General features: G+C 38.6%; 2 protein-coding genes across 2 annotated transcripts; both read right to left on the bottom strand.

Moving 5' to 3' along the window:
- Window positions 1-461: 461 nt before the first annotated feature.
- On the bottom strand, window positions 462-4,846 carry LOC104592183 (uncharacterized). The gene is made up of 4 exons (XM_010251406.3): window positions 4,474-4,846; window positions 3,497-4,074; window positions 1,712-1,897; window positions 462-1,056 (listed from the first exon to the last, which is right to left on the bottom strand). Exons 2-4 carry the CDS (start codon window positions 3,959-3,961, stop codon window positions 778-780), a joined length of 930 nt encoding a protein of 309 aa, XP_010249708.1. The 5' UTR covers window positions 3,962-4,074; window positions 4,474-4,846; the 3' UTR covers window positions 462-777.
- A 1,927-nt stretch (window positions 4,847-6,773) lies between these two features.
- On the bottom strand, window positions 6,774-18,293 carry LOC104592182 (protein CONTINUOUS VASCULAR RING 1-like). The gene is made up of 7 exons (XM_010251405.3): window positions 17,739-18,293; window positions 11,148-11,200; window positions 9,174-9,283; window positions 8,614-8,781; window positions 8,435-8,532; window positions 7,863-7,989; window positions 6,774-7,280 (listed from the first exon to the last, which is right to left on the bottom strand). Exons 1-7 carry the CDS (start codon window positions 17,877-17,879, stop codon window positions 7,183-7,185), a joined length of 795 nt encoding a protein of 264 aa, XP_010249707.1. The 5' UTR covers window positions 17,880-18,293; the 3' UTR covers window positions 6,774-7,182.
- Between the last annotated feature and the right edge of the window lie 833 nt (window positions 18,294-19,126).

Below are 19,126 nucleotides of genomic sequence, written 5' to 3'. Positions count from 1 at the left end.
GCTCTAATGAAAGAATGTCGTTACGAGGGCCAATAGATAGCATAGCTTGATTATGATGAACTTTCACGAGAGCATGGTTCTGTCTGTACAATCCCTTTGCATTTAGATGTGATGTAAATCAAAATCCGATGTAAAATTTACATCGGTTCGGTTTTGTAGGCATTTAGAAAGAGGATGTAATTATTATCGATGTAAATCTCCACACTCCAGTTCAGTTTCGCTTGTGTTTGGATAGAGTGAAGTTATATCGATTTTATCATGTAAAACTTTACATTCCACCCATCGCTATTTTCAAAAAACAAACGGTCTGCCAAATCCTATTATTGTTATTATTATATTTTGCTTTCTCTGAAAATAATTCAAACAACATAGGAAGAAGAAAATGGTACAACAGGGGAAAGATCATCTAACTACAGAAAACAAGATATCAGATCATCTAACTACAGAAACAGAAAATAAGATATCAAAGAACGAAGAATAAATTACCCTTTTCGGTGTACTGACTATGAGAAGCAAGTACAAAACAAATAAATTATATAGAACGAACCTTTCAATAAGACAATATAGATGAACCTCTCACAACTTCATCACCCCAACCAAAAAACCAAAAAATAATAATCACCACAGACAGCAACCAGGATGCTGCTGATACTTCTCAGAATAGAACTTCTTGCCCCTCGGCTAGCAGGGTGCTGTCACTGCGTAGAATCGGCACGCTAATCTCAAGGCTGAAACATCCGACTATGGCAAGGACTCGATCCTGGAACAGGGTTGAGTTCAATCATATATACATGAACCCTCTTTGAACTTGATAGGTTTGGTGCTACTAGGATCAATGACTACAGGACAAGATATATGCCTTCTGTGTTTCGTCCTCACCAGCTTTCCAACCACATCTCCTCGTGTTCTGATTTCAAAATCCAACGTCAATGGAACTGCACCCTTATTATCAGAGACCGCCAAGCTTGCCCCCGCACCATACAGAGGAACCTTATTTCCTTCCAGGGACACGGCAATAATACGGCGACTTTTTCTGGGCTGATAGTATCTCTTCAACTGCAACCACAATGTGGAGATGCATATTCATACTTAAATTTCAGTACAAATTCTCCTAACCGTGTCTTATGTTGAAAAGAGGCCATTACCTAATGCCATTACCTTTGGCATTTTTTTCGCACAAAGTGGCAGCTCAAAAATAGTCAGACTTGAACCTGAGATTTTACCATTACACCATGTAATAGGCCCTCCTAACAGTAACAGTCTCTAGGTTCAATCAAGGGCTAGTCCATATTTGCACAGTTCTCTAACTCTAGCCTTCTCAATCCATCACCTTTTTCGATTTCCATGTGGGTTCTTAGTTTTCTCCATTAAAACTCTGAAAGAATAACCAAGTGGAATTGGAATTGAATTCCATTCCCACGGCAATCTCACAGATTTGAAATGAACTAACCAGAGGAATATGGATACCCACAAAAACATGCAATCCGTTTTCTTAAAAGGCTACGAAAGAAAATTTGTTGGTTATTTTTCCGGTAGAAAATCTGTTGCCTATTGTTTCTCAAATTATCAAATTCCATGCCACCAACAGTGTAATCTTGAGAATTGCAGAATTGAGGGCGACCAGTTCAATTCAACCTTTGAATTCTATCAATATTGTTACATTATTTCAACACATTTATCAACTACAAACTAAGGTGAATAAATTTCTTACCTGGCCAGTTGCAACTGCAATTTCCGAAAAGATGAGATTGACAGGTGTAGAGCTAACATGAATACCAAACAAGTTGGCTGGGTTGTATACGCTCATCCTCAATGAACAGTTCAGTGTCAGCATCTTGGTTGGGACACCAGTGGAGTCAGATCCCTCGCCAGAATAGAAATTGTTTACTGCCATGCTCTGTGATGTGAGAAGTCTTGTTAATGGAATAAACATAGAAAGATATGCAACTGTAAGAACAGAGCTATCGTATAGAGGAGAACAGAAAGGAAAATAATAGATTAATAGTTAATTTACAGAAACAAATACATCTTCCCAACCCTGTGAGAATCAATGCAGGATTTGAAGACAGGGAGCCATCTTGACAAAAATAAATTTTATGGAACCAGAAATTACTTTTCCCTACATCAATTACAAAGTAAAAGATTTCAAAGCGAATGCTTGGGGGTGCTACAAATCAAGACTATCTCCCTTTATTTAGGGCCCTCTATCCAAGGGGAAGATACTCAATGTTGTCCTCAAAGCTTTAATAAGCAGAATAAAACTGTAGTTAGAGTAATGGAAAAGCCATTTACCATCCCTTACAGGTAAAATCACATCAGAAATCCAACAATACTCGATGGGGGCGTGTCCAATTCCACAAATCACTTTGCAACAATAGATAAGTTGAACTGGGATTTTCACTGGCCCCAAAAAATAGAGCTCAAGGATGTCATATGGTAAAATGCCATCTTTATTGCACTAAAATGTGCAACTGACAATGGATTCCAGAAAATTCATATCCAAAGGCAACAGCAAAGTAGTGATTGAGGCTTTGAAGGGTAACAAACTTCAACAATATCTCATGTCCAGCTTATCCACAATTCCCTTCATTTAGTTACAAGGTCCTGAATGGGCTAAGCCATATTCATGGAGAAGGTAACAAAGCGACTGATCACTTAGGCCACTTCCAATTGGTTTTACCCCCCCCCCCCTCCAAAAAAAACACTACTACTACTTTACAAGGCAAGGCAAAGCTGAAATTCACTGATGCAGGTCCATGTATTTGAACAAAGCTGAGTCAAACTGTTTTAAAATTAATATATATATATAGAGAGAGAGAGAGAGAGAGAGATAAATGATAGGGAAATAGCAAAACCAGTCAGACGAACGTAGATGTGGCATCTAATAACTCCATGGATGAGCATCGTGTCACAATTGCAGATTATAAGAGAAAAAAAAGTACCCAGTTCCCAATTATTCAAAGTAACCCTCGTTTGTTGTTCAAAGGATAAAATGAAGCTAAAAATGGAGAAGCCAATTTACAGAACAAATCCGACTATAAAGCATAATAAAGATGAAAATTTCATATAGGTTTGAAGCAAACGAATATAACAAATAGCCCACCATCACTCCTAGTAAATTCCTTTGTCCGTTTATCTCTAAGAACGAAAGCCAAAGAGTACCTAGAAAAACAAAAGACAAAAGCAAGTCCACCGTCAACGGAACGTTGGGAAGACGCGATTGAAACGAAATTCCGGTTTTCAGCACTATTTTCTCTCTTGGGTTGGTTATCATTTGTTGATTTTCTCAACTTAAGATCACCGATTTAACTCTAATAAACAATCAGGATGTGATATCATTTCACAGACTCAATTTTTTTTTCATAGAGAAGCTAATGCAGAATTGCAGATAATGACAATTTAGCTAGAAAATGCCAATTACTTTCATAATGAAATATTTTTGTCACTACTAAAGTAAACAAACGCAGTCGTAAATCATTAAGGCAAATTTTCATACCTTCACAACTATCTTTGCTCTGTAAGGCCGACTAGCACCCCAGATAATGAGGGAAAAGACGGTGAAGAGCAGAACAAAACCCAAAAGAGCAATCAAGGCCTGGCAACGACGAGAGAGACCCTTTTCACCATCAAGATCATCATAAGACCCCTCTTCCTGAATGACATTACACTCGGGCCATCCCTTATCGTTCCTTTTCCGGTTTGCCTTCCGCCCCGAGGAAGATCTAAATGTTCCCGAGAACCGACTTGAGGAAGAAGCCCTAGAGTGACGCCCAAACGACGGGTGAGAAGGCGACTCCATCGGACTGTTGTAGATGGGGGTCGCTTGCATGGAAGAGGACTTGTCGCCATCATGAGAGTCCCGGGAGGGGCTCTGCACGTAGTAAACAGGCCTTTTCGGAGACCGTGAAGGCGACGAAGGAGCCAAACTCGTAACATCGGAGTCAGACTTTGCGTGCATCATCTTTGAAGATTTATTGTTGAATTCGACAAAAATGACTCAGATTTAATTTCGAATTGTTGAATTGCTCAACTCATCGATGCAAGAATAACTCCTGCAGGTAGCTCCTCTGTTGTCTGCTTCACAATAAAAGGCAAATTGATGATTATTCCACAAATCTAAAAGGAGAAGAAAATCCTCTATGAGAAAGAAAGAATTTCCGTTTGTTGGAGTGTTCAGAAATGATAAAACAGAGGATCGCATAAATCAACCGAAAGTGAGCTTCGACAGATTGAAACCGTGTATGGGAGAAAAGAAACCAACAAGGGAAATAAAAATGAGAATTACTCGACTATTTGTCAAAGCCAAATCCAAGTCGTAGAAAGAGAACTAAAGCGTCCACACTCTGCAAGCTCCCAAGAAATACTCGACTATTTATTTTCAGAGTCCTAACCTAAATCTCATAATTCACAAACAGAAAGCTAAAAAACGAGATTTTTTTTTGGGCTTCAACTCAAGTTTTCTTAATTTCTCACCTGGAAAGAGAAGAGAAGAATGTCTCCACAAGGCTCGGCTCGGCTCGGCACGGCAATTCCGCCAACAAGAAGGCACTCGAAATAAAGTTTCCAGTAGACTTCACTCAAAGCACGGATACGGAGGTACGGCAAACAATTAGAGTGTCTCTGTAAACCACTGAAACCGAGAAAAAAGATAAGCTCGAAATCTCGAATCGGTTCTCGAAACCTTCACCAGAAGTGTTTCAATGAATTCTGCCCCGAGTTGGAATTTCTAGATGTTGTTCAGATCTGAACCACTCTGACTGCTGTCTTGTCTTTCTCTCTCTAGTATGCATGGTGATGGAAACGGAGGGAGTGGGTTTCGTATCTTCAGAACAGAGTAAAGGCAGCTGGACGAAGGTGATATGTATAGAAAGCAACAAGCGTAGGTTCGGTATCAGGCTCGGGCCCGAGCCTGAGACCCAAACTAATCAGTTATTCCGATTTTTCCGAAACAAGTGTCGGCAGCCAATGCTTGCGCGCGTACTCTACTCTACTCTACTTTATGCTTACCTAATCCTCCTAATCAGCCCCTCACAAGAATGCCCCAAACAACGTCCCACACCACATCCCCATCATCTATTGAGAATATCTCCCGATGATAACTAAAAATGATGATATCATCATCGGGAGATGTTCTCAATACACGGTGGGGATGTTGTAGGGGGCAGTCTTGTGGGGGGCTGATTCGGTCTCGAATTCATTAATCATTAACACGTTTTGTTTTCTATTAACTGCCGGTTTGCCCGTTGGATCAAAGCTACAGGCAGCGGTCGTGACAAACAGACACGTGTTCCCCGCCAAAACTATTACCCCACTCTCCAGCACCAGCCGATCTCTCTCAACCGTCGGATCAATCACAGCCATGGTGGTTCTGATCAGAAGGTAAATTTAAAAAAGGGAATAAAAATTGGACCGGCAATAGTAGAATAAAATCGATAAACGGCGGGGCCCATTGAGTATATTGTCTATAATGGGCCAATGAAATACGAGTAATGAATCACTGGCCCATTGATGGTGGTTAGTTGGAGGAGTAGAACGTAAAAACACCTGGGGGTGCAACGTGTAGAGTTGGAGATGCCCACAGTGTCCACGTGGCGACTGAGTAGGGAGCTCAAAATCCAAATGCGGTAATATTTTCTCTCTGTGTGGGCTGGGCCTGGGGGGATAAACAATAGGAATGTAGTGTGTGCAGTAGAGTGTTCAGAAGTTGTTTCTTCTGTTAAAGAAATGGATGGAATGGAAGGCAGATTTGTCGGATTTCTAAAATTTCTGAGCTAACCTAACAAGTAACAACTACGATTGGGGGGCCCTCTTCAAGATTGTTATTTGCAATAATTTGCATTTTTTTTTTTTTGGTAAAAAGTAAGGATCTGCACGTTGAAAATTGAAAGAACGGAATGGACTTATTGTTATTTGCAATGGATGGAATGGACTTACTGTTATTTGCAATAAGTCCATGTAATTATAAATAAAATTAAAAAAACAAAAGAAAGAAAGAATGGAGAAGTACGGATACACAGGAGGAAAAGGAAAGGAAGAATTTTTAACTTTTAAGAATTAAGTCACAATACACAAGACGAGAGACGAGAGTGACGGAGAGAGAGAGAAGATAGGAGAATCGAGAGGGCTAGGGATTATGTTTAGTGCTGCCAATCACGATATGGCACGTCAGCAACATAAGTGTGGGTTCCACACGCCAGCTGAGAGAGTCTAAATTTCAAATTTCAACCGTTTGGTTGGCTGGAATCAAAATCCCAATCCCAGGAATTCCTCCCTGTCCGCCTTAGAATGAGAATTGAGTCTAAGTTTCTAGCTGATTTCGATTCCGATTCCCAGTCTGAACCAAACATGTTGGGAGGAATAGACTATTCGTGATTGGATTTTGATTTTGACGTCAATACCAATTGTGAACCAAACGGACTCTAAAATTATTGAATAAAGGATTGGTTAATACAAAACAAAAATAAATGGGTCCCGCCTAATGCCGAGAAAGAAAGAGATTCTTTTCTGGCTCAAAACGTCAAATCGACCGACACCGACTGATACTTGGTCCCATCATCTCCTGCCATGCCTCGCCCCTATAACATATTGCCTCTTCATATTTAATTATAATAATAATGCTGCTGACAAAAAGAATCGCAACACATGGAACATTGTGAAAGTAGCAGGAGATACAAAGATGAAGGTCGTGTGCAGTGCTACTGCTGCGTGGATTTGTGTTTCAGTAATACAAGTGCCGATGCATGAATGAATGCGTAACAAGAACGAACAAATAGTGACAAAACAATCCAAATGATACAGAAAATCAAAGATGGAAGAAGAAGGAGATGTGAGACTGATGAGGAGCATACACCACCAATGATAAATAAATACAAAAAAGTGTCCAAAAGCCTAATTATCCACAGCAACAACATGTATTTTATCAATCAAACTTCATCTACAATGTACATGGGATTCATCGCCAACTCCCCCGTAAAAGAAATGTTACACATATGTTATCAGAATTCAATTCCGACCAGGCCAAACAAACAACCCATCCATCATCCAAATTCCCTCCTCACCCTCCAGTCTAACACATGTAGATGACGTGGTCGGTCGTGTTCTCAACTTCTGATAGCACACCTCAAACTGGAATCTTCAAAAATCTGTCAACTCTTTCCTATCACTTCTTTTGTTGTTTTGTTCTCAGCTGCGCACTGATCTACTTCTGTCCACCTGGATTATCCGTGAATCCACGGTTGACAGGATCTGAGGCATTGACATGCCTCCAGAAACAACGATCTCTGCATTCATATCACATTTGGAATACATCAAGTTCTGATACAAACCCCATTTTATAACTTATAACACAAACTAAACTTAAATAATTCATAGTGTAAACAAAAGCAACAAAATCTAGATGGGTATGAAGATTATAAACAAGGAGCAATCCTTCTGGGTCTAGATATATACGGATGGACACAGAGGGTGCAAATCATCACATCAAAGATTAATTCTGATCTGAGTACATCTTTTATACCCTCCCCTCTGATCAAAATATATAAATAGGCCATTACCCAATGTTGGTCCCAGCTATCTGGGGTCTTGGGGAGTGGTGGACTGGATTGTTCCCAGACTCAACCTGAGTTCTCACACTTGTCAGCCCAATATTTCACCATTACACCAAGCAATTGTCCCATGATTTTACCATCATATACCAACTTATTCCAAAAAGACTCTAAAATCAAATGGTTATCACAAGATTGACGGTTCAACTGTTTCCCAGGTGAACCATGTGAATGACAAAGACAAGTTGGGAACTTCTTCACATCCTCCAGTCCTGATGCATGTACACTGAAACAAGCAAGAAAACATGTGATACTTACCAATTCCTTCACGCACGGACAGGTTTGGCCTAATGACATCTTTGGAGTTGATGAGGAATATATCACCGATATAAAGATGATTTGTAGGGACATACACACAGCACAGCTCCTCTTCTCCCGAATAATGCTGGATATATACATCATCAAAATTTTGGCATTTAACAATACTCAAGTCAACTTTAACCCCAACTATTCGCAGCCAGTCATTTACCATTTAATGATGGTAGTCCAAAAAGAAATCATGGATTATTATTCATATTGAATAGATTCACAGGGGCAAATATTGCACATTCCAAGATTAGTGTCTAAAAGACCATGTATACAAATGCAAATCAATAAGCTGCAATCATAATTAACTACATGCACAGGATAAGAGAGGGAGGATGTAGAACTTCAGGTTCTATAATAATCTACTACTACGCAGGAAAACTAATAACACCCAATCTGGGATCATTTCTAGTCAGTAGAAAATGACTTGCTCCGTCCTTAATATGACCAAAAAATAAAAAGGTATGATTTAGAACTTGAAAAAGCAGATACTCAAAACAAATGAAAAAGAAATAAGTTCATACTTGAAGAACGACAGCAGATGTGATAAACCCAAATGCATATTCTCCAACACGTGGATGTCTAATGATGGCTACTTCCTTAAAGGCCTGTGAGTTCTGATCTGTATCAATAAATAAAAGCACCTTAGTAATGCCTGCCTGAAGTAATTTAAGTGGACAGGAAAAAGAATTAAAATGATTACCAGGTGATATGGCAGCACTGATTTGCTTGGATGCATTGTAGATATGTCGAACAAAAGGCATCCGTTTGATAAACCACTCTCCAAGGCTTAGAACAGATGCTCCCAACCAAGATGACATGAAAACCCCAACCAAGAATATGAAAGTTATAGAAGTTACAAACCCAAGACCTAATTGCATTAAACAAGTCAATTCAACAATCAAAGAAAAGAATAACAACAAAATTGTTTACTAGGAGAGGTTGGGGAACAATCAACAAAATCTCAAGAAAAACTCAACACTGTATAGTGCAGTCAACAGTTTTATAACATTATTGTTAACTTTCATATTATAATATTAAGGTTCTAACTCTAAGTATTGTAGTACAGATGACCTTTAGCTAGATATCTCCACCTGTTCTAAATTATCAAAATGATGCAACTCAAATGTAAACCTATCAACCTAGGAAAAGGGAACTTTGGATATTCTTAATTCCCAGCCTACACCACAAAAAAAATAAAAAAAAAAATAAAAAAATAAAAAAAACACAATACATAGGTAATATTGGAAAGCATATGCATACCGAATATGTTGATTCCAAGTTGAGCGTATATTGGAGAGAAAAAGCCATCCACAAAATGTATAAACCACCACGTGATATAGAATGTGATTGCTATAGGAAATAGAATAACACTGCATATCAAAAACCAACATTAATGGGAACCGTTGAATAAAATCAATAAATTGTGATTTTTTTTGTTGGATCTTCTCAGGCAACCACATTATTTAGTGAAATAAGGGCCATACAAATTTCGAAAACATCACAAAGTACACTCGTATATACTTCACAGTTCACATTAACAACCACAACAAAAGGTTTATATTTTGTTCCTCAATTAGATTTTTACATGAATCTCAGCAATTTTACCATGCACATTTATGGAGGAAGTCCCAGGAATCAACAGAGTCCAAACGATAAATAAATTACTAACTTCCTAAAATATGTTGAAAGTTCTCTACTTGCATCATTAACAACCTTTTTTATCAGTGACAATAATTACAAGAACTAACTTTTTTTTAAAAAGGTAAAGTATTATATTTATAAGGAAACAAACATAACTCTCCCAACAACAGTGACAAGAATAAACTTTGTTAATCAGAAACCAGAAATAAAATTCTACTCTCCATAAGACTTCAGACAGATAGAGACATTAAGTATGGAATTAGCCAACGGTTGACATGACTGGTAGCAGAACTAAAAATACTAAAATGTTAGACTTATCCCTGGGCCTGGCATTCCACATTCTAAGGCATTTTTTGCTCACACCTATTCCTGATAAACTTCTGGCCAAATAGTTTGTTGGCCTTAGAATCCACCAGAGCGAGAAATTCAGATTGGACACCAAACCACCAACTTCCTAATCATGAATCTTGATGACCAAGGGTCATCCACCCTTGAAAGGAACCTACTGCCACTTGGCATTCCCCATCCTACAATGATCCTGTTGTGGCAGAATTAACAACTTAGTCAACGTCATATCAATCCAGAGGAAACATCTAGAAGCATGTTGAAGGTAGCAATCAATGTTTAAAAATGTTGGACATGGAACGAAGAAACAAGACCTTTAGATGCATAATGTGTAGAAACATGCTTAAGGAGCATATTTTTATATAGGAAAAGTATATACATGAATAGATCACATGAACTAGAATCATAAGAATACGAGGAGTTCGAAAAGAATCTAACTGTTATACTTGCAGGCATGTGCCTCAAGGTACAAACCTTGTACATTTTTAAAACACAGAGCAATGCCTCTCTCAGGCTCTCAGCCAAAAGCCTCTACAACACTCAATTTTGACAAGAAGAACAAGGAATCAGAAATTACCAACATATATTTCCAAAGAAAGGACATCTACTGACTACGGACTACCCATGTTCATTTCTTGAACCTAGAACTTAAAACTATTTATAGCTCATAAAGAAATACCTAGAACCATATAAACTTACAGGCCCCGCTCAACCTTCCCAAAAAGGGATGATAGGCAAAAGGAATGCCATCTTCTAAAAAAAGAAGAGAGGTTCCCCATCAGTTAATCCCATCAATCATCTAAGACTTTTCCCAACTAGGGTAGTTCCATCAACACTCTACAGTTTCAGTTAATGGATTCACATAAATGGATCTGAGACAAGGTTCAAAGAATTGATACACCTCTGTGTATCAGCAGAGGTGTATTGGTACTAAAAAACCTTGCGCATTTTTTTTTAGTTTTTTTTTCAAAAATTGATTTTTATATAGTTTTTTATATATTTTTTATTAAAAAAGAGGGGTTGAAACCCAAAAGATACAATACAATACGCCCGATACAGGGTGTATCATATCGAAATTTCGATCCTTGATCTGAGAAAAGGTGGGCATAAGAAAAGTAAATGAACCAATCTAGGAAAAAGCACAACCAACAATTAAAGCAACAATGCATGCCAATATGAACACAAGGCAACAACTGGGAAAAAGGAACACATGCACAAGCATCCAAAGATAAGTATGTATATTCTCACCATCCAGTCATGAACTTTTTTGAAGCCCAACTTCGAATGACTTTGTAGAAAGCCTGCAAATTGACAGTCACATGTGGTTTAATTTATTAAACTAGGTCTGAGAAACAATACGCGAATAAGTTTATATAACGACAAACATAAATCATTCAACTAAGTAGAAGCAGGAAAAAAAAAAAAAGTAGCATGTAAAGGTGAATATTACAGTGCCTGAAATTCCACCGATGTGCAGAAGAGGATCAATCATTAGAACTTTAGAATTAGCATATTACATTCTAGCATAAGAGCTTCTTAAGTAAGGACTAATATAAACCAAAAAACCCATTTATTTCAACTTAAAATAGGTGATTTTTTTTCAGAGTGTAATACCTCAGTTATATTTTTTGCCTCTTTAAAAGTGTAAACTTTGTTTTCTGTGCCTCCAACTGGAACAAAGTTACAAAACAGTGATAATTTAAAAGAACTAGAAAGTATTGACTTTTTTTGTTTTGTTTTTTTTTTTTTTTTGGCAGTAAGCCATGCCACTAAGAAAAGCAAAAAGAACAAACTGTCATCCCTATGAAATGGTTCACCACCATATGGAAATGTTTTCCCATTCAAGAATGCCTTAAGGTATTTAGACAGAGAAGCAAGTTATGAATTTATGATCAAGAAGTAGGCAGAGAATGGTTAAACAAGAGCAACCAAAAAAAACAGAGGTAATTGTCTGCAGAAGTTGTTTCTTCATTTTTTGTTTTTATATTCTAAAAAATGTATGTATTCTATATGAAGAATGTAATTATTCATTTTTGGAGCCACCTTATGGACTCTCTGGAAGGAAAGGAATGCAAGAGTCTTCTTAGAGAAGGAAAGAAGCTTAGATGAAGTGAAGGACTGTATCCTAACAAAAGCAATACATTGGCTGAAAACCTTGGATATATTTGCTGATTTCTCTTTCGATGACTTGTTGAGGAATTGGTTAGTAATAGCTAATACTTCTACAAAGAATAATAGAAGTTTGTTAGAATGGGATCCGAGTCCAAAAGGTGTCATCAATTTAAATTTTGATGGAAGCAGCCAAGGTAACCTTGGGCCTTCAGGTATAGGGGGTGTCCTGAGGAATAAGGACAGCAACATCATCTCCTTATTCTCAGGACCGGTGGGAGTGGGGCACTCTACAAGGGCAGAAATACTAGCTGCAGTACACGGAATTCAGATCGCTAACCAACTTGGGGTGGAGCATCTCCTAGTTGAAGGGGACTCTCAGGTGGTAACAAGGTGGCTTCTAAACCCGGATGCTACCATTTGGGGCTACAAAGACCTCATCAAAAAAGTAAAGTGGTTAACTAGTAATATGGGAGTTGAGGTAAAATGGGTAAGCAGGTCAGCTAATACTATGGCTGATTCTTTGGCCAAACAGGGGGTTTCCAGGGAGGATCTTTTTTGTGCTACATTGTAACTTGTTATAGTATATTGGAAAGCTGTACTTAACTAGCTTGGAGAGGTTGCATCTCATGCCTCTCCTTGGAGACATTGTACTATTTATCATTGCTAATTAATAAAGTTCTTTCAATTATAAAAAAATGTAATTATTGGTAGAAAATATGAAAATTAAATGTAGAAGTAGAGGTGTCAATTGAACTGGATTTGGTCCAACCCAATCCAGTCCAATGTGAGTCCACTTACAAATGGACTGGACCCAATCCAGTCCAAATCCAATCCAGTCCAAATCCAATACAAACCAAATCCAATCCAATCCATTAAAATGTAAATGGACTGGATTGGATCCAATCCAAACTGAATGAAATATCAAAAATTATATAAAAATTACAAAAATATATTAAAATGAAGAAAATCTGAAAAATACAAAAAAGCAATTTTGTAGAAGTGCTTTTATAAAAGTACTTCCATATAAGTGCTTTTATAAAAGTACTTTCGTATACATGTTTTTGTAAAAGTACTTTCTTAGAAGTGCTTTTATAAAAGTGATTTCATAAAAATGCTTTTGTAAAAATGTTTTTGTAAAAGTACTTTCATAAAAGTGCTTTTATAAAAGTGCTTTCATAAAAATACTTCCATAAAAGTGCTTTTATAAAAGTACTTCCATAAAAGTACTTTTGTAAGTGATTTCATAAAAGTGTTCATGTAAAAGTACTTTTATAAAAGTGCTTTCATGTAAAAGTACTTTTATAAAAGTGCTTTCATAAAAGTACTTTTACAAAACTATTTCTGTAAAAGTGCTTTCATAAAAATACTTTCGTAAAAGTTCTGTCGTAAAAGTATTTTTGTGAAAGCGCTTTCATAAAAGTACTTTTCATAAAATTACTTTTATAAAAGTGCTTTTGTAAAAGCGTTTTCGTAAAAGTGCTTCCGTAAAAATGATTTTATGCCGACTTCAGTTTTGATAGGTTTCAAATTGGACAAGGATTTGGTTTCATGATCGGATTATTGGATATTTGGTTTAGGTCCAATTCAGACCAATAAGAATATGGACCAATTTATTTTGAATTGGCCCAATCCAATAATTATAATGGATCATCCAAATCCGACTTGATAAGGTTTGGATCAGATTGGATCCAATCCAAAACCAGTCGATTGACACCCCTATGTAGAAGCTATCCCAGTGCAACAACAGTAAGAGGGAAATATTAACAAGGAGAAACCATTTGATTTAATATGTGCTCTACAAGATGTATCCTATTTGAGAAACGAGAACCATATTGAAGGATTATGCATAAAAAATGTGAGGATATAAGAGGATGTGTACAGATACACAGAAATATGGGCACTGGGCAGCAGACAGTAAGTTAAAAAATCAAATAAATAAATGTGGGTAAAAAGTTTGTTCCATTACAAAGAACAACGTAAAGGTAACGTTGGGTTCCCAACTGGATCCTTCCAACCACATATATAATCATAAAATTTTACTTTCTTGAAGAATTTCAAAACAGATGGCAATGTTAACAGGGCACCTACCCCTTTTCTATTGCCTACTTCTTACTTGGTATGTTTTTTGATGGATCCTATCACTTGGTATGTTTTTAAAGATACAGGACTTCCTTGGTCCAGCATATGGTTAAAGAAAAGAATCTTCACTGGATCCTGTCACTAGGCCCCAGCTTCAAAAGATGCCATTGACATACCATCTCATTTAGCCTCCTAAGGATCCAAAAAGACAACAGCTCCAAATTCTTGAGTGAAAGAACATAGGTATAAGAACAGACCCTAATGTAGCTCCTTAATTGTCATAACCCTTACCTACATGCCTCGAGTATTTACGACCATAGCTCTGTGACTAAGTAAGAACATCTATCACTCAGTTTTACACTTTTTTGCGTGCAGGACACTAATTTGATAAGATACACATTTATGCTACTCCAACAAGTACATCATAAGCAACCCATAAATCAAAACCTGAATAACATTGTCCAACAAGTACAACATAAGCGATCCTGTCACCTCCTTGCCCCTAAAAGGATGTGTTTGACTCAAAATACCATTTGGCCCATCTTTGTTGCTGATTAAAGCATTGGATCACAGAGCGTTCTTAGGCATTTGGCTTTTTATTTATAGGGTTGTTTGCATGTACATTAATAAGTCAATAGTTATTCATGTTAAATCTAGATTTACTCTTTTTTCTTTTTTTACTTGTCTTGATAGTAAGGGGAGCACTTGATCATGAACCAAAAGAGGTGAAGTTGTCACCTCTGAGGTGACAAGGAGGTGACAGGAATGACTTTTTCATCTCCATGGAGGTATGACACTATGACAAGGAGATGGATAAAAGGCAAAGAAAACAAATTTCTCCAGGTTCCTCTCCACCAATGGAAATTTTGTAAATTCTGGATTCCTATTTTTGGTCAATTTGAGTTTTGAGAAACATCTCTAGTTTTCTGGTGTTCAGGAATAGGTTTAATAGTGAATAAAAGGTCAATATAGTTTAATAGTCTTATTAGAATGTTTAGAATTAAAAAAAGTTGAAGCTATAGGTTAATCATTTCTAAATGCTTTTTGTTCAGCTATCCATCCATGGGGAGCAAGATATTGGAAATCCAATATGTTTTATGTTTTTGGACTATTATGGCTATTTTATTGGTAGGACATCTACAAGTGACGTTGGTGTATTAAGTACCAAGCAATTAGATTTTTTAGGAATAAGTTGTAGGACTTGGCCCAACCATGGTTGTATATCTATCAATAGACTCTCCTATTGTGATTGAATGGAGATAAGGATGAAACTGAATATTGTGTTTGAACATATAAAGCAGGTTAAGTTTCCCCTCCTATTTTCTTTGTCGATCCTGTTACAACAGCATATTTCTGAGACTCCTCGCTAACTTCTTTCTATGTTCTTCGACCTGCTGGAATCAAATATCTGCATATACAGCACAATCCAGCCCTACTTCTTGCTGTTTTAGTTACTGATGAGGGCAGATTTGGCCCTCTAGTGACAGCGCACCATCTGGTGATCCCAGAATCGTCGCATAACACCCCGGCACCACGTAGGCGATGACTTGCCTTAGCCAAAATGACGAAGACCTACCTAGAACCACGTCGGATGCGCCTCGCACGCCCTGAGGGCGCTTCGTCACCACCTCGCCATGGACGACCTGTAAGCACCTCGCCAAGATCGGGACGGCCACCTTAGAACCGAGCTTGAGACCTCGACACGAAGGGAGACCTCCCACCGAGGTCTCACCGACCAAACTGAGGTCCAAGTAGCAACCTGCATGGCATGGTGGTCAACCTACCTACACCTCCGCCAACTTGATAGAGACCCAGTTGGCGACCTACCTCCGCCGACCTGACAAAGATCTAGCTGGAGACCTACCTCCGCCAACCTGACAGAGACCCAGCTAGTGACCTATCTTCGCCAACCTAACGGTGTAAGATCTCGATACGACTAGGTCGACGGAAGAGGCAACCTACCTCCGCCAACCTGACGAAGACTCAAGTAGCGACCTGCCTTTGCTGACGTAACGGAGACTCAACTAGCAACCTACCTCTGCCGACCTGACGGAGACTCAACTGACAACCTACCTCCGCCGACCTGACGGCGTAAGATCTCGACAAGACTAGGTGAGCAAAAGAGGCGACCTACCTCCACCAACCTAACAAAGACTCAGGTGGCGACCTCATCACAACTAAGCTAGGGACCTCGACATTAGGGACGACCTCCCCTAAGACCATGCTGACCTGATTGGGACCCAGTTGGCGACCTGCCTGACGTGGCAACCAGTCACTTCAAAGTGAAACACCATGCCCGACTCCTACGGGATCACATTGTTCGACTGTTAGACCCATCTCCCCACGCCGCCTGCTTTGGAGTTAATCTACGCGGATTCCATTTCCAACTAAGAAACTGCTATGGCCATGTCCTCCCGGAGATCTCAGACGCATTACGGTCACAACTACCTGCGCCTATAAAGGCATCTCCTTCAATCAGAAGAGGTATTTAGCTCTCTAGTTCTCTCGCTTTTTAGCTCTCTCAAAACTCTTCGTTGACTTAAGGATCGGAGTGCTCACCCCAGGTAAAGCAACCCGGACACTCTGATCTCTTTCTTTGCAGATCAGCTAGGCGACCTACTCAGTTCAGCGTCCAAGCTATCTACCAGAAGGGAGCGTTAGATCATGCATCATCAGTTACCAACACACCACATGTCTGATTTCAGTAAACCTTATACCACTGTTACATCAAGGTCACTTGCTCAGATACCTCTCAATGACTCAATCACAAATTTAATGTATTAAAATTTTTCATATACTTCAAATGCTTTCTCTCTTACAAATGATTCCTGCAAACCCAATTTGAATCCTGCCTTTCCTTTCTTTTGCTATATCTGGCATCTAGAACTTTATTGAGAAATTCTGCAGAACCTCTGCCTTCCCCAACCCCTAAATACAGTAAACTCCACCTCCCTAAAGGGTCCTATGTTACATCATTTTTATCAGAGCCAAGGTCTAGCACCACGTGTAGTTGCATCAGAAAGACCATAGGGAGATCCAGAAAAGCCAGTGAAATATATTGTTACCTTTGATTGCTGAAAACTAGATCAATACATCATTAAACTAATTTGGTGTTGAAGATTAATATGCCTTCTCATGTATCTAAATTTGGGTGCATGGTTCAAGATAACGATACATCAAGATTGATTGTTCTGCAGGAAATCCCAAAGGTTTGGTCTTGAAGAAAGAACAGTTAGTGCGAAAGAGCTTTTCAATCTTTCATTGATTAGATATTGATTCAGTATGATGAAAAAGCTATTTCAAAGCTAAAATAAATCATCAAGGAACCCTTAAACAAATCGTGGAGATAACGAGGAAAATCGATTTGGGGGTCAACATAAATAAGGTATCAACGGAACTCTGGAACCAAACAGAGGTTTCTACGAAAACCCAATCGAAAAATAAGACGCGTCTCATTACAAGGAGCAAAAACCTAAAAAAAAAGGCAAATGTGTTTCTAACAACAAACCGAATCAAGTAATAAGGTCCCAAAAAGAACAAATCAAACTAAAGGGGAAGAACCTAGCATGAGTCAGTGAGTCACCACCAAATCAGCAAGACAAATCCAGTAACAGAAGGAATTGCTAGGAAGAGAGAGAAACAGCTGACCTCTCTACCGGAATGATGAGACGATGCAGCAGATGACGAAGAAGGTTTGGAAGAGGCGTCATCGTCAACAGCATCGGCGACTGGTATGAGAAGCTCTCGATCTCTACTCGCCATTGCAATAGATAATTTATCATCGCCCATCACCAGCAAACAACTCCGAACGGCTCCTCTGGGGAAATCCAGAGAAACTTGGCTCGCTGCTTTTTCTCCCTTTCTTTCCTCTCGTATTTTATACGATTTTTACAGAAAGAAAACAGGAATACGTATACAGAGTTGAGTTAAGATTGCTTATTTTAATCTTAAAGACTGGTCATAGACTAAAATAAAAACTGAAAGGCAATCTGTCTTGTCTTCTACGGTTCTACCGCTTCAAAACGGATTTTTCAAAGGACAAAGCCCAAAGGTGGCCTGCGGCCTTCCAAGCGCCACAGCCCTTTGGCCGCTGGCTCAATACTCGTCATTGATCCAGTGGCCCACCTGAACATATCAAAGCAAAAAAAGGAAAAAGAAGAAGAAGAAAAGACTGAGAGTCAAAGGCATCCACAGACTCGAACCTTCCTATCAATTCCAGATAGCTGGCTTAATTGGAAATAACTGACAGGGGAGAGGGACTAAACACTCGAGTCTCAAGAGTACAACTCTGCTGCTTGGGTTGGGGTGGGCCGGTTGGGTGGATTAGGCCTCATCTTTCATGAGTTGACATAATAAATATGGGTTGGATTGTGCATCATCTTTCATGAATTGGTTGAATTGCTTACCTTTATGCAAGGCGAGAATGATTTCCATCATTGGGTAAGTATTAAAAATATGTGGGTTTGAGTATTTGGATATAAATCTAATTATAATAAAATTTAAGAAAATTTTCTTGAAGTACCCTTATGGTCTATTTGGTTTGTGCGACTGGGATGGGAAAATAAGAATATTCTTCAAAGATTTCTATTTTCCCACGTTTGTTTTGGGCGAAATAATGAGATGTGATGAGAACTGTATTCTCAATTTTTGGGACGTGGGGTCTTACCAAATAAATGTGACCCCATTGAGAAAGGAAACAACCGAGAAACTTTTATCGAAGGAGGCAAGTTGAGCGTCGTCTTCTACTCAGCTGTTGTCCAAGCATATACTCACTGGCGCCATTTTCGGCAACCTTTCTCGAAGGTAAGCTCATATTTGGGTTCCTCTCATGATTTTTGTTCGTTTCTGTACCATTTTTACCTATTTTTATTGAATGAGCTCCCCACGAAATTTTCCCAATGCCTAGAGCCATCTGTGGTCATATAGATCCAAAAAAACATATGATCTACCATTGAAGGCGTTTATTTTAACGCCGAAGCTCCAGATCTAGCTTCCGGTATTTGCCTTTTTCTAGAACTGGTGTTTTTTCTATATCT

This window comes from Nelumbo nucifera, chromosome 8, assembly GCF_055504915.1.
Source record: "Nelumbo nucifera cultivar China Antique chromosome 8, China Antique-T2T, whole genome shotgun sequence".
In the NCBI taxonomy this organism is placed as follows: domain Eukaryota; kingdom Viridiplantae; phylum Streptophyta; class Magnoliopsida; order Proteales; family Nelumbonaceae; genus Nelumbo; species Nelumbo nucifera.
The sequence above is the reverse complement of the archived record's forward strand: the minus strand, read 5'-3'. Positions and strand labels throughout refer to the sequence as shown.

What these genes read in the sequence shown, in the direction of transcription:
- LOC104592183 (XM_010251406.3), bottom strand. Translation starts at nt 3,961, where the DNA reads ATGATGCACGCAAAGTCTGACTCCGATGTTACGAGTTTGGCTCCTTCG. An exon ending in GAGCAAAGATAGTTGTGAAG is followed by an intron (nt 1,898 to 3,496) that starts GTATGAAAATTT and finishes CTCACATCACAG; the next exon opens with AGCATGGCAGTAAACAATTT. An exon ending in TTGCAGTTGCAACTGGCCAG is followed by an intron (nt 1,057 to 1,711) that starts GTAAGAAATTTA and finishes TTGTGGTTGCAG; the next exon opens with TTGAAGAGATACTATCAGCC.
- LOC104592182 (XM_010251405.3), bottom strand. Translation starts at nt 17,879, where the DNA reads ATGGGCGATGATAAATTATCTATTGCAATGGCGAGTAGAGATCGAGAG. An exon ending in CTCATCATTCCGGTAGAGAG is followed by an intron (nt 11,201 to 17,738) that starts GTCAGCTGTTTC and finishes GTCAATTTGCAG; the next exon opens with GCTTTCTACAAAGTCATTCG. An exon ending in AAAAAGTTCATGACTGGATG is followed by an intron (nt 9,284 to 11,147) that starts GTGAGAATATAC and finishes TTTGATATGCAG; the next exon opens with TGTTATTCTATTTCCTATAG.